The sequence below is a fragment of the Lagopus muta genome, chromosome 19 (genome assembly GCF_023343835.1).
Source record: "Lagopus muta isolate bLagMut1 chromosome 19, bLagMut1 primary, whole genome shotgun sequence".
Classification (NCBI taxonomy): Eukaryota; Metazoa; Chordata; class Aves; order Galliformes; family Phasianidae; genus Lagopus; species Lagopus muta.
In genome coordinates this window covers 1,942,702-1,962,896 of record NC_064451.1, presented here as the reverse complement: position 1 = coordinate 1,962,896, position 20,195 = coordinate 1,942,702, and the positions used below count along the sequence as shown (strand labels likewise).

Here is a 20,195-nt window from a genome sequence, read left to right as displayed (position 1 = left end):
ACCTGGGCCCTAACCTCTTTTAGAAACCCTCCAGCTTCCACATTTAAGTGATGCCTTCCACAAAGCAACCAAGCAATGTGTGTGACCTCAGGAAGAAATTCTCCCACCGTACAGCAGCAGTTCTGCTGTGGCTGTTTTCCTCACACTGCCACGTAAGCCCACATGCATTGTGCTCTTGGTAGCTCAGCCCTGCCTGCTGCAATGGCACCATTGGTTCAGGCAGTGATGCTGACTTTAAATTGGCATCACTGCCAATTTAACATCTCACTAAAGCAAAGACCTCCTGAAGATCAGGACCAAGGCATTTTGGCACTGTACCCAGTGACTGGGAAGCACAGGAATAAGGTGAACAATAAGGTGAACCTTAAATAGTTCAGTGCCTCTCACCATACACCTCTGTTTTCATAGCCACAGTGGTCCAGCCCTCCCTTAGCAACTCTAGAAATCATTTCCTAACAACTCCAGAGCATCAGCAACTGTGACAGCAGCCCTTTCCAAACTACATGCAGCTCTGAACCCTATTAATTGCACGACCTCTGAGACCTTGCAGTGAATAGCAGTGAAGCAGTAATGAGGACAGCAGGCCTGGTGAGAAGGAAGAAGACAAAAGAAGGGTAGTTGAGCGTAATTAAGAACAGATGAAGCTTAGACAACATTATTCAGTATGGAGATACAGTCATCCATAACAAGGCAGCAAAGCCTGACATCTGCAATACACAGTTTGTGCCGTATTTGGACAGCAGTTGGATATGTTCACATCTTGGACCGATACAGAGACACTTTCTATTCCAAACACCACCTACTGAAGTCCAATTTTATAACATGCAAGCCTAAGTAGTTTGCAGTGCAGCTGCAATATTTGCTAACATTTATTTTCAGTACTTCCTTGGATACTGGGAAGTTCAGAAGAGTGGAATCGAGCAAAAAGGTATCAAGATGTAACACAGAACAGTATTTACAGACCACCAGGTCTGTGCAAAAGGCAAAGCTGAAACAGCTTGTATTTAATAAGGAACAAGGAACAACCTATGCTGATTAATACAGTTCTATAATGAAACACTAAATGAAGTAGCTATTTCTATGTGTTTATTTGGTTGATGGCTGTGTTTACATGACAGGCTTTCAGGAGGCATTAGAACACTTGTTCTGATTAGCATAATATGAGCTCATGAATAATATTCACGTGATCAAAATTGGTCCAGTAAGTCTTAAAAAAAATAAAGTGAAGGCACAAATCATTCTGTAGGTGTTTTCCTAGGAGGAATGTGTTCCTCTGGACTGTGAACTCAGGAACAAAACTTCAGTAATTCTTTCTGCACTGGAAGCCAGTAACTTTGAACCGACTTTCAGCACGATACCAAACTCCTAATGAACACTGGCTCCCCATCCTTTGGCTAAGAGGACCAATATGATCACAAGATTGATAAACAAAGAGGAGTTATCCAAAGCCAGGGAATTGCTACCATTCTTTTATGCAGTTTGATGGAAACCCTGCATCCAGTCTCTGTACCTCCAAAGGAATATTGGCAGACAAAGAAAGGACTGGAAGACAGTTACAAAAGTGATCCTAGATCTCACAGGGAAGGCACTGCGAAGTTCAGCCAACCTAGTTTACTGAAGCAGTGATTAAGAACGTGATTCAACCGCAGTATAGGAGCAGGAAAGTTTCTGAGAAGGGAAGATTCCTACTTTTGGCCAGCAAAAGCAGGCTGGGAGCCAATGGTCGCAAGTTAAAAATAGGCAAAAAAAACCCAGGGTATGTAACCACCAAAACAATTTACTGAAGGATGTGGTGGGTTCTCCTTCATTTGAAATCCGTACAAGAAAAGCCACTGACCCTTTTTAGAAGATTCTATTTACTACAGAATTTAAAAGTTCAGGTCATCCTCCTCCTCTGCGTAAGTGATTTCCCAGAGCACAGACTGAGGCGTCCAGAGAAGTTTATCATCAAAAATGGAAACAAAAACACGTTCCTTTCCTTTAAGGGTCACACAGGCCTTAAACACTGAGCAGCCTGCATCCTAAATCCATCTTAATTGCCCACAGGGGCTGCCTAAACACTGCTCCAGGTGTTATTTCCCCGGCTGTTTAAGCCAAATACTGACAGTGTCCAAGATCAGAGAGGTACACGCTGCCCTGCTTCAGCATCCCACACTGGGATGATGCCTACTCACATCGTCCCTCTGCTGCACACGTTCCATCCTCCAGCTTCGGAGATGGAACCCAAATCACAGAACAGCTTGAGCTGAAGGGACCTCAAGGATCATTAAGTTCCAGCCCCCAAACGAGGAGCCTGTGAGCAGGCAGACCCACAGCCCACCCCAAGGCAGCTGGAGGAGGACAACAGCCCATACCTTCATGGAGGTGAAGTTCCGCGGTCGGTCAAACTGAAACTCCATTTCTACGAAGCCCGCGCTGAAGCTCTCGTTCTTCCAGCCCACGTAGTCGTAGCCCGGCCACACGCGGTACTGGTGGCTCTGTGTGAAGTCATCCAGGCCCAGCACGCCGTCCGTCAGCTGGCCCAGACCGCCATACAAGTGCCTGGCCAGGAAGAAGCACAGTGACACAGCTCAGCGCCCACAGCTCAGAAGTGAAAGCACTCAGGTCCTTTGGCTGGCACTGGGAAAACAAGCCTCTGTTTATTCTTCATGCATCGTGGACAAAAACCTCACTTCCTACAGTTGGGCAACAACCCATTTATTCCATTCAAGCTGGGATTTTAAGGTCTTCCCTGCCTCGGAGGCAGGAGTTTTTGCACTGACAGCAAAGCCAAGCTTTGAGCAGAGCTTCTCAACAACAGAAATGGAGACTACAGAAAGTGATACTAAAGATTCCCTGACAGCAAACTGCAGGGCAGCACTTCATCACAGAGCTGTGTGGAGGCACTGCTCCATGCTACCTGGGGAAATCAGTGGGGAAAGGTTTGCAGGAAGGCACAGAAAAGCAGGATAAAAAGAAAAAAGCAGTGAGACCCTGGGCAGCTCAGCCAGTTGTAACTGGGGGTATTTTTGGCACTGCTGCGTGTGCAAGAGGAGAGCATTATCAGTTCCATTGGCAAAGCTGATCAGACTCTTCTCCCAGAACCCTGTTTTGTTCCACTTCCTATCTGAGAGTGCAGAGCCCACCAGATCAGTGCTGGAAAGCTGAGTAAAAGATGCCAGGTGTGGTACAATCCTGACCCATCTGCCTTCTGGTGTCATCCCTGGAACGTCCCTCAGCCTATAGCAAGGAAAGAGCCAACAGTTCAGCAGCATTAGTGCCCAAGCTTGCTCCCTGGACTTGTTTTGTTCAGCTCCTCTAGGAAGTCTTTGTCACCTGGGCTGCTGCACATGCTGGAGGTCCCAAAGCCCATTTCAGGTGAGCCCTCAAATCAGCAGGCTTTGCAGAGGTACATATGCCTTGTGGACTCCAAAGCAGGTTAGCAGTTGGACAAGAGAAAGTCCCTTCCAGGCCAGCACAGCACACAGGCTTAGGTTTAGCTAGCTCTGTTTAGCTAGCTTATCACAGTGAGCTTTGTGTCAGGAAACTCTAAATGCAGACAATCCCCAGCAAACTCAGCATGCTAAGCTAGCACTGGACTTCTAAGTGTAGCACCTGCTTCTTTCTGACCATAAAATCCTCTTTTTTTCTTCTATATCCAACCCCCACTGCACCAATGCAGTTTGAAAGTACCAGACGTTAACCTAAGACACAGGTACCTGGTACCTCTCTGTATCTCTCAGGCACTCAGAAGGTACTTCCTCTTCCCATATTTCAACCTTCAGCAGGACATAACAACTTCACAAAAATCACCACAAAGCATAAAGAACTTCAGGTAAAAAAACCTCAAAGAAGTTGATGACAACTGCAGTTGGATGTGGAATGAAAGCACCTTAAATTATGACAGCAAATCACTGAAAAGTCACTGCTGGGTCACTTATCAGACCCGCTCCTGCACAAACAGGGATATGCTGCCCCAAGAGGACATCTATACTCAAGTACCAAAAAGTTTAATGCCTTTTAAAGGTGCTCAAGTGTGCCAACAAAGCGGTCACACAATGTCTACAAGTTCACTGTTATTAAGTATTTCAGAGACTGTTACATAAACCAGAACTGCCTCAACATAAGGAATGTGCCACCCAACCTAATGAATCTCAATTTTGTGAAAAGTTAATGGGCTTTGTAAGTTCTCAAAATCCAGTTATTTTAAGGTGTTTTTGTTTTGTTTTTATTCCAAAGCATCATCCCCAAGAAACCTCTATAGTGAGCAATCAGCCAACCTCCCCTCATCCCACGTTGGCAGTGGTGCCTCTGCTGACTTGAAGCTTCCCACAGGGAGTGATGCAGTTTTCCAAAGTGTTTCGAGTCCATCAGGGCTTCTTCAAACAGAGTACCTCAGATCTGTATAGGAACTCACAGGTATTGAGTGCAGGCCTAGCGTTCAGCTGCTGTGTACTTCATGCCCATTTTACCCTAGAAACCTCCTGCAACAGTTTGAAATGCAGCCTGCATAAGCAACAGAGGCAACTGAAGGGGGGAAGGATCTTTATCTGTCCCAGTGACATGCGGGCTAAAGGTCCAGCCAGGGCTCCAGCTCCAAACTGGGGCAACAGAGTAGCAGCACCTTACGATATGCAGTATCAAAAACAGCTCAAAGCTGTACCTGACCCAACAAAGAAATAAGTACAATGGAGATGGTCAAAATTAGACACCAAGAGCGAGGAGGGCTTTAAGGCAACTAAATACATCAGGACCATCTCATCACATCATGCAGAGATGGAAGGCACGAACAAAGAGAACGTGAGCTGTGTAACGACATTCTGTTCTTTGAAGAGAAGCACTGACAACTTCCAGTAATAAAAAAATAAACAACTCGTTTCCTGACAGCCTTTGCCATCTAAGAATGAACCCGTTATGTCATGAGCCCACATCCTCTAAAACAGGAACTAACAGCATGTCAAAGGGCCTGGAACGAAACCACTGAAATAGCACATGCTTTGGAGCATTAAGAGCTTGCAGCTAGGGAGGTCTCACCAAAGAAGCATTCAGGATACAAGACATTAGTGACGAGGTAAGTAAGAAAAAAGAGATGATTTGCAGAAGGACTGAGAGAAAACAGGATGACTTCTCCCACCTGCGCTCCTGGTAGCCATCATAGGTCGAGTCATTCAGATAAACGATAGGAAAGCCAGGAGCTGCTATTGTCCCTCCTTCGGGGATGCTATAGGATGCCAAACCATCTAAAAAAGAAGGCCACACACCTCAGAAACACAGCAGCAGCCGCCTTCCATCATCTCTGCCCACACGACCCTTTTATTTGTGATGCAGACCAACAGAAGCAGTCCTGTTGGTCTGGAATTCCCTCTGCATACACAGGGACACAGGCGAGTCCCAGTCAGTGTGATGTGAGGACTACTGCGCAGTGACAAGCAACAGCTACTTACCGTACCAGACACAGCCATAGAGCTCCACCCTCATGCACACAGTCATGGGCAGCTCCGTCACAGGAATGACCCGCACAAAGCGAGCAATGATGGGAGGCCGCAGATCTTTCAAGACCACGTCGTACGTATCAATGTTGCCCTGTATTACCTGGAAAAGACAAGTCCTTATCAGTAACTTCTCCTTGTTGTGCACTCCATGCCTACAGTGCTGTCGCTGCATCCCATCAGTGCAAGACTGGGCAGTTTTCCCACGCAGTGCGGTTGGCACCTGCTGCTCCCCTCCCTCCTGCCTGCTGCACGGCTGACAGGGTGAAGGGCTCTGCCACTTTGCTGCCTGCCCGCTGCAGACCCCTACCAGACAGGACTATGATGGAGAGGAGAAAGGCGGGTAAAAGATGAACATATATGCTGGCCACATGCTGCAGAGATCCTTGGTTACTTGTACATAACCTTTGTCTTCAAGCAATCCTCTGTGTGCATTCAAACAGCGAGTAACTGAGCACATGCCCTCACCATGAATTACCTTGTGGAGTGCCCTGATACCCTTTTTCTGTGAAATGCTGCACAAGACAACAAAATTTCAGAGGTGCTGCAGTGCCTGGTGGATGGAAGTGCAAGCAGCCCTGCCAGACACCACTGAAACACAGACTGATGTGTCATGGACTTTCACCTTCACTGCAGTTCTGGGAACAGCCTACTGCTTATGTGACAGTCAGCGTGTGGAAATAGCCGAACTGCCAATCTCCCAGTGATGGACACAAAGCATGTAAGAGATTTCTGAAAGGACCTGCACCTATGGAGACAAAAAATCAGAACACCTCTGGCATCAAGAGTCACTCTTGGAAGGATGGAAGCAGAGGCTGTTCAAAAGACCACATGGGCTGCAACTGGTGGTGTGATGACAATTTAAAAGTTGGGGAGGTCAATAAAGGAGCAGAAAGTTGGTTTCATCTTCACATCAGCACAGACTGATTGTGGCTTAGGAGTGCAATGAGAACTAAAATGTCATGCCATGCTGCAGAAGGAAGCCACTCACAAAACTGTATCTCTCTGAAGATGATGAAAGGAATAGCAGAGAAAGGCTGCTAAAATGGAGAGTGGTCGCATCTTCTGCTCAAGAGTGCTGGGTCAGCTGTGAAAGTTTCCTGCACCTGGTTGTACATGTCTGTGGATCTGCACTGTGCCAGCAACTGCCCTAAAATCCAGAAGGTGACTGGAGGGAGAGACCTTGCAGCAGGATCTAGGTAGATCACTGCGTAATTACTGGTGACATGAAATTCAACAAGGGCAAACGTGTTCAAGAGCCATTTGGATAACGACCTCAATAACATGCTTCAACTTTTGGTTAGCCCCAGAGAGGTGCAGCTTTGACCATCTTTGTAGGTCCCTTCCAGCTGAACAGTTCCATCTTTGGTAAAGAAGAACAGTCAAAAAAGATTGTTTCGGCATCTTCCTCAGGCTCCTCAACAGGCTTTTAATTGGCAGCCTCTTAACGTTCCTCTTCCTAAGACAAACACCCATGACTTTTTCAGTGAACCAGGGACATAGCTAAGTCCTGAATTCAGGAACCAGGAGACAGTGATTAACCTTTTCAGCTCTCGGACAACCTCAGATAGGAGATTGAGCAGCCAGGTAAGCTGGATCCACCACACCTCGCTGACAGAAGATGAGACCCAACAGGAGACAACATATGGCAGAATTTCACTTAGACTGCACTTAATTTTCCTCTTAAGAGGTATTTCTTATCCTGCCATGGCATTGCAGCCAGTCTTGAAGAATCCCGCTAAAAGAAGAAAGTTTCAGCCACCTCCCAGTCTCTCAGAAGAAAGGTACCTCAGCTCCATAACAGAAAAAGACATTCTTTTGCCATATAGAATGGTAAAAATAAGATAGATCTTGTCTAACACCTCCACAAGCTGCCACTACTGTTGAGCAAACTCAGCTGTGTGTGGATGAACTCAGCACCTGCCTCCAGCCTTGGCCACTGCTAACAGGATTGAAGCAGTGCTGCAGGCATACCATGGCACGTGGCTGATGCTAGATACTATTGTGGGTCCAGAACTTCACAATCTTGCAACAGCAGTGCTAAAGGAGAGCACCATCCTTAACTGGTGTCAGAGACAAGGGGACAGCACCTTAACCCTCTTGTACTTTGCATGCTCCATGACTCAGTATCTACTACTCACAGAATGGCCAGGGTTGGAAGGGACCTCAAGGATCACGAAGCTCCAACCCCCTGCCACACGCAGGGCCACCAACCTCCACATTTCAGAGCAGCCCAGGCTGCCCAGGGCCCCATCCAACCTGGCCTTGAACACCTCCAGGGATGGACGGGGCATCACAGCCTCTCTGGGCAGCTGTTCCAGCACCTCACCGCTCTCATAGCACAGAACTTCCCCCTGACATCCAACCTCAATCTTCCCTCCTTCAAACTTCAAACCATTTCCCCTTGTCCTGCTGTTATCTCCCCTTTCAAAGAGTTGACTCCCCTCCTGTCTGTAGGCTCCCTTTAGGCACTGAAAGGCTGCACTGAGGTCACCCTGCAGCCTTCTCTTCTCCAGGCTGAACAAGCCCAGCTCCCTCAGCCTGTCACCTGTAGGGGAGGTGCTGCAGCCCCCTGCTCATCTTTGTGGCTCCTCTGGACCCTCTCCAGCAGCTCCCTGTCTGTACTCACCTTCCTGCCCTGACGATCCTTCCAGGAGATCCAGCGCTCCCCATTGCGGCTGTAGTCGATTCGATAGGCACGGGCAAATTCTTTGCCTGTGGCACGGGCATGTCGTCCCTGAGTCCCAATCAAGGTGATGAAAAACAGCTTATGCAGGTCGATTTGGAGGAACTGTACATCTTCTGGTTGCAGCAACCCAGCTGGGCACCAGGCTCCATCGCCCTCTTCCCTTTGTAACCTGGGGAAAACACAAATTAAAAGACTTCACTTCTGAGGACCAATCCTCCCCAGTAGCTTAGGAGACACCTGAAAACTGAGAATTGAGCAAAAGAATGGTAGTAAAAACCTCTCCCTTTTGGACTGACTTTTGACACTTCCCAGAGTCCCGCAGCCAGGCTTTTCCTGCTCAGGACAGCCCCTCTTTGTTTTAGATACCTCTCTGTAACCATTAAAAGTCATTTCTGTCCCAGAAGCAGCAATATAATGCTGCTCAGATACAACTGAGCTAATCAGTAGGAAATGGTGCATTGCCTGCTTTTTAGCATCGTGCCTAGGAAGTGCATATTTCTCCTACCTTTCACACAGGGAATGCTGTTCAACCTCCTCCCTACAGCTGTATCAAGCACAGAGGAGTTATCTTAATATACATTTAAGAAAGAAAGCTCTGCCCATCTACAGATTGTTCTGGATCATCTCAAAGTATCTGTCACATTTCCCTCATTCATCAGACTTGCTTGTGCACAACACTGCTAGCTACATGATGTGGAACTCTGTGCTTAGAAGGTGAACACTGCAGTACCAGATGCAAAAATTCAGGTTTGTAATCCTTGGAGACTGCATGCCAAGAAGAGCACTCCAGCAATAGAACCATATAACCACTGAATACCCCACGTTGGAAAGGACTCATCAGCAGGTGGAGCCACAAAGGCACCAGTGCCTTACCTAGACTTGTCTGAGTTTGGCTGTGCAAGCCAGCAGGTGGTGAAAGTTTCTAATGTGGACACAAGGAGACTCTGCAGTCTTCAGCAACAGAGATTTCCTAGCAAACACGAAGCCCCTGAAGTGTCCTTGTCATTCTGACAGCAATCTCAGCTCTAATTGATGGAATTAATGAGTGCAGTCAACCCCTATGAGCCAAGGAAAGAAGCACCCAGGAGACACTATAGGTCAAGGCAGTAGCAAGAGAAAGACAGCTCTAACAGAGTCAGCTGGGCACATCTTTATGTCTTCACCCTGTGGACATCCGGCCGCCCTGGCAAGCAGATTTTGGTAGCACGTGGTAAGTGATGCCCCATGTATTTTCAGAACTGGGAGTAAGCCAGAACAGTATAAATATAAATAAAGCATTGTAGCTAACTTGAAATTCAAATCTGAGTTGCACGGAAACTATAGGAATGTTTGACATCATCCTAACAAACAAGTCTGAGGAAAGTCAGATTTGTAAATACTTTGAAAATATCAGCTTTGAGGTAAATGAAACAACAGAAATGAAAAGCCAAGCTCAAGAGAAACATATTAATATTGCTTGACCTTGGAAGCAAATCCTCAAGCTGCTTTTTTTTTTTTTTTTTTTTTTACAATTCCTCAACTCTACATTGTCCAGGTTTTCGGGTCCAAGCACACACAGCCCATTTGTTCAAAAGGATGCTGTTGAAAATTCATCCTCATCAGTGATTTCCTACAATTTAGTTGCAAACACTCCACAAGAGCCCCTGGGGTGCTGTCCCAGGCTGACTTTTAAAATCCAAATCCATTGGCAGATCGATGTTGGAAGCGATCTGTGGAAGCCCAGTCCAATCTCCTGCTCACCAGGGGGCTCAATCCAGCTGTGCTGCCTTGAACAGCCAAATCCTGAACTGCTCCAAACACTGAGACACGGCCACGTCCCCGGGTTCGTGTCTGACATCTCACCACTTCATGGGGAAAATTCTTAATATTGAGTCACAGCTTCACGCATTGCAAGAATGAGTTTGTTTGTTTGTTTGTTTTTAAACAGTGAAGCTAAACAAATATATTTTCCTCAATCACATACTGGGTAACTTCAAAAGAAAATCAGCATTTTGCATTTTGCCTTCTGTTAACCTACCGTGCATACTGGGGCCCTGTGGAGTCGTACCACTGGCTGGAAGCAGTGATGTCTTCATCCCGTATCGTGCCTTCATGCATTCCCAAAGGGTAACGGCATGTAGCTGAAAATAGGAACCAAAGCAAGCAAAAAATCAGTACCAACTCTTTAGAGACCAACAGACAAGTTTAATTAAAAGGCTGCCATGCCTAGGGAATAAACATGGTAATGATAAAATCAAGAACACGAATAAAAAGGATGAAATTCTTTGTAATTGCAGTAAACTGAAATTATAAGTAATGAAATGCACTCAGTATCATTCAGCAGAGTCCTGCAAGACAAAAGCTTTACAAAGAACAAGAAACCCAAAATCATTCTAGCATTACTGATTGCATGGACCCATTCTACAGTGAAATGTATAGCAACTGTTTTTTTGATCACAGGGCAGTTAATTCAACACTGAGCCCCCTGGCAACAGATGGGCTCCACCAGTCTCAAAGGGGAAAAGCATTCCAGCCCAGGAGTTGGCAGGGCTTACTGAGACAGCTTCAGACTAGGTTTGAATGGGGAAAGGGATAAAACCAGGCTCGCCAGAAATGAAGGATAGCATGCCAGGGTTGGAAGTGAGGCTGGTAGGCTAGAATTAAATCTGGCAACCACTGTGAAAGATAATAAAAAACGTTTTTACAAACATATGAACAGCAAAAGGAGGGCCAAGAAGAATCTCTATCGTTTATGGGATGCAGTGGGGAATATTATTATTGAGAAGAGAGGCTGAGGTTTTCGATGCCTTCTTTTCTTCTGTCTGTAGCAGTCAGATGAGTTGTCCTCAGTGTGCCCTGAGCTAAAAGACGGAGATGAGCAGCAGAATAAACTCCAGCAATTCAGGAGGGAACAGTTAGCAACATGCTATTCCACCTGTACCGCCAGAAGTCCATGGGAGTGGATGGGATTCACCTGAGGGTGCTGAGGGAGCTGGGAGAAGTGATTGCCAAGTGCCTGCCCATCATTTCTCAGCAGTCCTGGTCAGCTGGGGAGGTCCCAGACATCTCAGACCTACCAACACAGCGGCCATCTCCAAGAAAGGTCAGAAGGAGGATCCAGGAACTACAGGCCTGTCAGCCTGACTTCAGTACCAGGGAGTATGACGGGCAGTTCATCTGGAGTGCAATCACACCACATGCAGAGGACAAGCGAGGGATCAGGCCCAGCCAGCATTGGTTCATGAAAGGCAGGTCCTGCCCAACCAACCTGATCTCCATCAATGATCGAGTGACTCACCTGGTGGATGAGGGAAAGGCTGCAGATACAATCTACCTAGACTTCAGTAAAGCCTTTGTCTCCCACAGCACTGACACTGCTGTGGCACTGCAGGTTAGAGCAAATTGAGTAAAGTCCACACTGCTCACACTGGTCTGTCACCACCTGTATCTGTAAGTGAAGCAAGCATCTCTCTCAAGGTAAGAGCTCAGACTTGGTGCCTCAAAGGAGTGCAGACAACAGCTCTGCAAGCTCACCACAGCCCCATGCAGCAGCTTACAAGTCCCTGCTTGGCCAAGCTCTTCTGCCCAATGCCATGTTTTGAACGTCTCAGAATATCAGAGATGCTTCAGAAAACCCAAAGTCTCAATGTATTCATTAAGCCTCAGTATTCAAAACAGGCAAATGAGATATTTTTGTCAGACTGACACCAGCAGCAGATGAAACGATACAACTCTTTTATTTGGGATTAAATCATGAAACAATTAAAAGCAGAACAGTCATTCGTAAATCCTGGAAAAGGCAGAAGCACGAAACCCACCTCTTGTTACCACCAGAACAAACTGTTCTACAAACACCTGAATGCTGAGTGCAAGGAAAGTCAAAGCAAATTAGCACTATGGCAAAGTGTATAAAAACTAGAAAACACCACTATACAACTGTCTGTGTTCATGGTCATATATGGAACACATATGGAACACAGCCATGACTTCCTTTCCCATCAAAAGGTAGAGAATGCAACATATTATGCATAAGGAAAGATCAGCCTCCTTAAGGAAGAGATTACTAAAGCACGGCAAAGCTGACTTACATCTTGAACAATTACTTCATGTAATCAAGGTTGCTGAGCATTAGGTAGCTGAATTCAAAGACAATGCATCAACATATCCATCCCTACCTTATTAAGCACTCTATGAATGCCACAGGTTCACATGGCCTCAGACACCAGCTAGGCACACTCACAGATCTAACAGCACTAATGGCTAGCAAATGGACACACCAAGTGCTTGCACAGAAAGCTCTGAAGCAGCAGACTGCAGTGAGCAGAGGCAGCTGGGGGACAGAGCTGTAAGCCTGTTCTGATACTGAACAGTAAGCTTAGAAAACCAAACTGGCCTCACATGTCTTAACTCTTGCCCGTCCCATCAGCAGACCAGTACAACTTGATCAATTACTGCAAAGTAATTATTATTATGCTGCTGACTTGTGGGCGAGTATCTAAAGAGATCCCAAAAAGATAGAATTAATCACCTGAAAGCACAAAGTGCTCTTGTGATTCTGCAGTGGGAGTCCTGTCTGGTCACATTTTTGCTAAAGGTTAACAGCATTCCCTGCAACAGCGCCATATAAAGGGCAAATGGAAACCAGGGCAGCCCTGGCATTAAGGAATGCACTCTGAACACAGCTGTGACTCAACAACAGCAGAAAGCTCTCACCAAAAAGCAAGTCCTTCTGTGCAAAAAGCCCACCTGGGCTCTGTCACCCAGCAAGGACCCCTGCTCGGACTTCCCCAGTTCTTCATTGTGCACCCCAGCACACACACCCCTGCCAGGTAGATAGGAGGGTCTATCGCATCTCTCACGGTGAAACCAAACATCTGATGCTGGCTAAAGGACTAACGCAGGATCCTTCCCACCCAGGCCTAGCACCATCCGCAGAGCAGCTCCTTGGGTTCAGGGGGCACCTGCACTGCTTACAGGCAATGCTGCAGACAGGCTATGGAGGTGCTTTGGACTGCTCCTGGAGCAGCTCAGAGCAATACAATCAGTGGGCATTATGGCCAAGGAGCACCAGGTGTCTGGATGGGAACAGGGCACAGCCCTCGAGGCAGAGGCAGCTGAACAGCCAGGGGAGCTAAGAAAGCAAAGCTTCTTCAGGAAGCCAAACTCAGAAGTCCTAGAAAAGCCAGATGTTCACTTCTTGGAAGCCTTGTGCTCATAGCCCACTCTCCAGCCAAGGTTCTGCACTGAGGACAGCTTTTCCTACGTGTAATTTATGTACTTACCACCACCTAAAGGGATTTGCATGTGATTGTTAAATGTTGTGGAAGTACAGGGAAAACAATCAGAACCAGCTGGCAACCCTTGTTCAAAGCTGGGCACAGAGAACAGGCATATAAATACCTGCTGAGCTCCCCCACAGGCCTCACTTCACATCTGCATGGCTGCAGCATAACCTCAAACTGCTGCAAACATCTACAAGGGACAGTGGGGTCAGAGCTTCAAACACAGCCAGACACAACAAGCCCCTTTAGGGCAGCACTGCTGGCTCAACACACCTTGGGCCAATCTGGACACAGATTAGACTAATTAATTTCAGGCTGTCTCCAGCAGCAGCCACCTTATTATGGTGATTTTCACAATATACTACAGATCATTATCTTATTAATCACTCAGACTCGTAACTTGCTCAGTGCTGCAGGATAAGAGGTCATTCTCTCCACAGGGACTCATAGGAACTCCTACCTATAGCTTAGCTTTGTGCCAGGTATGGTTTCTAAATGTTCCCTTCCACATCTCTCTCCAGAATCCCCTGCTGGCTGCAGAACTGCTGTTTATGCTTTGCTAACTGGTAATTGGCTTTCCACAGTGAGCAAAGCATCTCTGAGCCAGCCTACAGTCAGGTTTGTTCTGCAGGTTGCACAGCCAAAGCAATGAAGAGAAAACCAGAACTCCACACAGGCTTGCTGAAAGCACTGGAAGGAATAAAGCCACACGCCTGAGCCCTCCTGGAACTGTCAGACGTTGCACATCAGCACAGTCAAAGTACAGCATCTACCTCAGCCTAGAAGCAGGCAATCAGGGACTACACCAGCAATTACGTTGATGCCCATTCATTACATTTACACGTGTTTATCCTGAAAGGCAAAGAAAGGCTGAGAATGAAGACAGGGGAATTGGGAAATTGGAGGCCAATCTGGCAGCTCCCTACCAGGGTTGACTTCGGCGCCGGATGGCTCAGGCAGGGAGGCCAGCAGCAGTATGCAGAAGATCATGGTAGCAGTCAGACGCTGCGCAGGCTCAGATGGGCACGAGTCCTTCACAGGCAGCAGCTGCGATCTACATGTCTGAAACACAAAGCAAACAGAAGATGAGAGCCCTCCAAAGGCAGGACGGCCACGCTGCCGTGTCGGCACGCTATACTGCCATTGCCCTGTGATGGGTTGGGCAGGTCGTGCCTTCAGAAGTGCCCTGACCTCAGCTCCTGACCGGGCGCTGACTGATGGGTTAACACTGCCTGGTTACTTGTGCCACCTCTGGAGCTGAAGTGCAATCCAGCTCAGCTCCACAGCCTACTACACAGACACACCACTACTGCTCTTAAACAAGACTGACAAAAGCAATAACTCCTCCATTTATTCATCAGTATCCTCGTTATATTAATGAGCACAGAAGCTGCTGCTACAGCCAATCTGGATGGCCCAGCCAGGCTCCCCAGGCAGCGCTGAACCCAGATACACACTTCTATCCACACCAACTGCTAACCCCCAAATACCCGAGGCTTGTCACACAATCTAGAGGTAAATTTCCAAACCAGGGTGAAAATAATCTCTCCCTTCGTGTCCACACTGCTGCCAACAGAGCGTGTGCACTCACACATGCAAGTACACTTAATTTCCTGTTTGGAAATGAGAAAAATAGCAAAGGGCTTAAACTCTGGCAATTTCAGTGGAAAGCCATAGTACGACCTCGTGTTCCTTGAGGTGTTATCAGTGAGGTTACATTGATTCTTTGTGTCCACATTCATTACAAACTGCCTCAGGAAGTTCCCATCCCAGAAGACTGCTTTAGAACAGGCAGGTTAGAAGGCTTGTCTTGAACTTGAACGTTGGAAGAAAACAGAACAGACCAATAAATTAAAAGTTGCCAGTGCCAAGGAATATTTGCTGAAGAACCCTCAGAGTGCTATTAAAAAAAGGTAGAAATTGAATGTTAGGATTTGTTAACGAAAGGAAGAGATCATCACCGTGCCAGCACATACACATGGTTAGGAATGGCAGAGCATCAGATGCCATTAGCTCAGAGATTGTTAACAAAAGATGGATTTTCCCACCCCACATAACTAAGCCACACAACTCACAGCCTAAAGTTGCCATGGATACCCAAACAATTGGCTTTATTCACAACAAAGATGCACCACTGGTTCCTAAAGCTGAAGGTAAAACCTTTGGCCCAGGAAATCCCCAGCTGCACATTGCCAGACACCCAGGAGCTAAATCAGGGTTAGAATCACTGAGGCTTGCCCTGTTTTTATTCTCCTTCCTAAGGATTTGCTATTGGCCATTGTCCTTGCTGGACTCACTCCATCAGAGAGAATAGCTCTGAGTCTGAAAACCAAGCTAGGGGCCTTCCTAGGAAAGGCGCAGGAGGGGGAATTAATGAGGATGCTGTGCCCAGCAACTGACAACGTGAGCAAGAGGCAAAAACCTCACAACTACAAGGCCTGAGATGGAGACACAGCAGAGAACTGCTTGGAGGGGTTGGGGTGCCCTGTGGGTGCAGCTGGGGCTGGGAATGCTCCTTCCCTGCGTGTGTCCCCACACAGTAACAGAGCTGCCAGGTCCTGAGGGGTCCTGGCAGGAGAACAGCAACTCAGAGACATCTCCCAGGTGGCCTCTCAGCTGGAGGCTTAACAGCTGCCAACTGCACAGGAGTGCTCAGCTGGCAGAGGACAAGCATGCAGATGCCCCACATCCTCATCACCCCCGTCAGAACACAGAGGACGGCCTGGCAAGCAGGAAATGATGAGGCATCTGTGGAGACACGGGCCAGCACCCACAGCAACACTCTGGAAAGGTCCTCTGTAAGTCACCCAGGGTTAACAGCCAAAGAGCACTGAGACAGATATTGCCTGCTGCCAGGTAGGGACAAGAGCCCTCTGCTGAGGCAAAAAAAGAAAAAAAGGAATCAGAGCAATCCCAAATGTGATTTCAAGCATCCAAACACTTCGGCTCTCCATCTGAGTGACAGGCACTGAGAGGTCCCAAGTCTTAGAATAAGGACTGCCTTTTTACTAGAGCTGTGCTGAGGCCGTCACCCTCTCAAGTCACAACAACAGCCACAATTATCCCTGCGATATAATACATGTGACATGGAACACGTACAGCAGCAGCATCCAAAATTATCTGTTTTGACCAGGTACAGAACAAACACCATCATTTAGGTGCCCATTTACCTAAAGATCACATGTCCCAAATCAAACCTATTATATAATCATCCATCCAGCCACGTTGTCCTATCTCCACCTGAACACAGTGATCAGTATATCAGAGACAACAAGAGGGAAGAGGGAACTGGGAAGAGCAAGAGAAGGCATGCAGAAATGCCTGAGCAGCATGCCAGCTCCTGGCATGAGCCAGCAGCCAGTGCAGGAGGAACAGCATGGGCTGGGACAGCACATGGGTTGCCCCTCTGACCCTATCCCACAGACCAGGGCCTTTCCTAGGGGCATGTGGAGCTCAGCAGGTCATGTAAAACCAGTGTGTCTTGAGGGAACAGCAAACTGAAACTGGAAGATGTGACCATAGCAGCCAGCCTGGTCTCCAGGAAATACACTAGGAAGGTTTCAGAGCTGGCTGCAGAGCTCACCTGCCTGTAGTTCTGTGCCTATGAAAGCTGCATTTGGCCTAGAGACCTCTGCTTCCATTCTCTTACCCAAAGAGGGTCCAAAATAAGCAAGATGAATCCTTCTGGGATGCGTCCTTCACCACTGATGGCAGACAGAAGACAAAGAGCTGTCTTGGACAAGGCTCATCCCTCCCTGACGGCCACGGTTAAGTGAGAAGAATCCTTACCTTTGTATGTGGCAGTGAAGGAATATTTCCAGCAGATGAGCCCTACATGGAGATCCCAGCAGCTGGGTTCAGCATGCACTTTTTTCCTCCAAGCACACTCAGCTCCTGGTCCTGGACCACCACTGTGCAAGCAGCATCACTCCTCATCTTCTCAAGCCCTACCCCACAGCTGTTGGTGCCTTGTGCAAGACACCAGGATGTTTTTCCACTCATCTCATAATTTAGAGGAACCTTGGCTCCACTCTGGAGCTCTTGATCCTGGGAACTGCTGTTTGAACAACTACTGATGCTGATTTCTGCTGAGGCTAAATCTCAGCTGGTAATAGATTTGATTTCCAAACTGCACGCTTCCATGTGCTAGAGCACACTGGAACACACTACATAATACAAGCCTCTGTGCAAACTGCTTGGGAATCATCTTCCTAATGACTGTTTTTTCTGGGCTGACAACTCGCTTTTCCTCACAGCTCTTTCAGATGCATTGGAGTCCTTGGGTTTATGGTGCCTCTCCTCCTGACCTGTGCATGTACATAAAGTGCCAACACCACAGCACAAGCCCCAGACCAGCACAAACAGGATTAGCAACATCCTCACAGTGGCAAGAAAGTGTTAAACTCTGTCCTCAGACTGAATGGATCAAGTTGCTAATTGCTAACAGCTGGCTGAAGGAGAATAAAATCCTGTTACAATCATTGTGAGAGTGGAAAAAAAAAAATAAAAATCTAGTTGCTGAAAAACTCACTGAGAAATGCAATGGATGGCAGCTTTTTCCCCAACATAGCCAGCAGATCTAAACACCCAGTCCAGCTCTCCAGCAACACGGCTCACTATGCCCAGCTCCCCGTGTGCCCTGCAAGCACACTGAGCACAGGAGGGAGCTGTTCTGTAGCTATCTGCATGAAGAAGGTGGGACTTGGAGCTCCTCCAGGCACTATTCTCCCTCCAGAGATCCATTACGGAGGTCTGGCATGTTTGCAAGCCTCTCTAGATCCTGACTGAAACTGCCATTCGTTTTAACTGGTTCCTTTGCAGATCATTACCTTGGAGGGGACCTTCGGGTTTGTTGCAGGAATCCCATTAAAGATGCCCAGCATTGTGCCAAGATATTTCACGGTCATGACCAAGGCTCATGGGTGTGCATCCATTTCTGCATGCTGTGTAACAGGAGGATCGATCCAGAACTGAAATATCCCCAGAGGGGGTTCAGGAGCGGTCAGGATGACTGGACATTACATCCTAGCAGCCCTAACGGCACTCGAGGAGGAAGCAGCAAAGCCACTCAATGGGGCAATATCTGAAGCCTGAAGGAGGAGGCAGGGAGGTGCGACTGCCATTTCAAGGGCTCCAGAACAATGGTGGGGCTTTTCTGTTCCCTCAGAACCAACTGGACACCCCAACAGTCCACCTCTGGAGCACACACAAGCCCACACAGCCCCGGTCCTGACCAAACCGCGTTTGCTGATGAAAATGCTTAGCAGAAGGAGTTCCAATCACCTCCTCCCTATAAGCTCCTGTTTACCAATAACAAAGACTCACCCTCACAACTCAGCCAGCATCACGCTAAGAGCACACAGGGACAAATGTCATAAGAAGGGCAATATCTTCTAGCTAAGCCAGCTGCCATTAGATTGGAAAATACACAAGTTACATCAGGATCCCTGGCCTGAGAGGAAGGCCACCCAGCACCAGGGGGCTACCAGATGGCAGCAGCCCCTTAACAGCACACAGGGCTCCATGAGAAGCAGGTGACAAGTTTTCCCATACGCAAACCTGAAGAACTGTCCCTGCAGCCAGCCCTGGATATAACACAAGGAGAAGTTCTGTGTGACTAACAGGTGGGACCAGGACAGACCAAGCACCATGGAGACTGAAGGCCAACATGCTGGGCACTAAGGAGGAATTGGGCATGCCAGCGAGGTCCTCGTGCAGGGGACCGAGGGGAGGTGAGGGACCAAGGGGAGATGGCCAGGGAGACCAGAACCACGTGGCAGCATCAGGAGTGCAGGGGGAACACAAGGCATGGCCAGACTCCATGCGGCTGTGGGTGACAGCAACCAGACTTCAGGGAAAGGGGTTGGGGTTTAATCAAGATGCATAAGGTAAGAAGGCCTAGAAAAAGCAAGTAGCTTCAGTGGGATCTTCAAGGTGGCATCTGGAGATGTACCACTAGCAGAGAGTGCATGGGATTCATTCAGTGACCAACAGTGCTGCAGAGTGGCACATGGGGCAGGGATAGGGACAGCACACAGGGACTGTGGCAGAAGACCATGGAGGTCTGGTGTGCTTTGTGTACCTGTAGGTGGGTGATGGGGCTCTCAAGAAGCTGGGGAGGGTCTGAGCCTTTCCACAGCACAGCCAAAGACCTGATGAGGCTGCTAGGGGAAAAGAAAGCAACAACGCCTGCACAATTTTTAGAAAAAAAATAAAATCATATCCCAGGCATTTGTACATGGTGGATATACAGCATCTGGAGAAGGCCCAGCTCATGGCCCCAAGCACAAAGGACAGCCTCAGCTGCAGCCCAGGAGAAGTGTGGAGGTTTGGGCAAGTATGACACCCCAAATGTTCCAGCATCTCCCTCTTGCCTGTGGGCTGATTCCACAGCAGTGGGATGTTCTCAGTTTGGGAAACTGCTCAGAGCTCTTCCTCACAAACCAGATTTAAGCATCAGTGAACAAATGCAACACAACCCATCAAGCTAACCAGGCCAAAATAGAAAACAGAGAAGTAGAGCCAGAGATAAGGAAATGCAGTTCACCATCCCGTGATGCTGGGATTGCAGGAGAACAGATGATGGGCACAAACAGAAGGCCCTGACCATCTCCTCTTGCCCAAGCAAAGGCATCACTTTGTTCCTTACCAGAGCTTCCTTCCTACACAGAACCCACAGTGGCACACGTACAGCTCTCCTCTATTCCTTACACTTGTGTTTCTCTACAGGCTTTTTAATTCCTCCTCTTTTTTGAGGCTGTTTACTTTTTTTTCTTT

The 20,195-nt window shown here is 47.8% G+C and overlaps 1 protein-coding gene across 4 annotated transcripts in view; it reads right to left on the bottom strand.

The window, feature by feature from the left end:
• LOC125702587 (discoidin domain-containing receptor 2-like) overlaps positions 1-20,195 on the bottom strand; it is a 50,725-nt gene that overhangs the window by 14,732 nt on the left and 15,798 nt on the right. For all 4 annotated transcript variants that reach the window (XM_048966057.1, XM_048966058.1, XM_048966059.1 and 1 more), the window contains exons 2-7: positions 14,345-14,480; positions 10,175-10,277; positions 8,098-8,326; positions 5,424-5,571; positions 5,114-5,219; positions 2,355-2,541 (exon numbers count right to left, since the gene is read on the bottom strand). In XM_048966057.1, coding sequence (XP_048822014.1) covers positions 2,355-2,541; positions 5,114-5,219; positions 5,424-5,571; positions 8,098-8,326; positions 10,175-10,277; positions 14,345-14,408 — 837 coding nt within the window. In that variant the 5' untranslated portion in view covers positions 14,409-14,480. The remainder of the gene's footprint in view (positions 1-2,354; positions 2,542-5,113; positions 5,220-5,423; positions 5,572-8,097; positions 8,327-10,174; positions 10,278-14,344; positions 14,481-20,195) is intronic.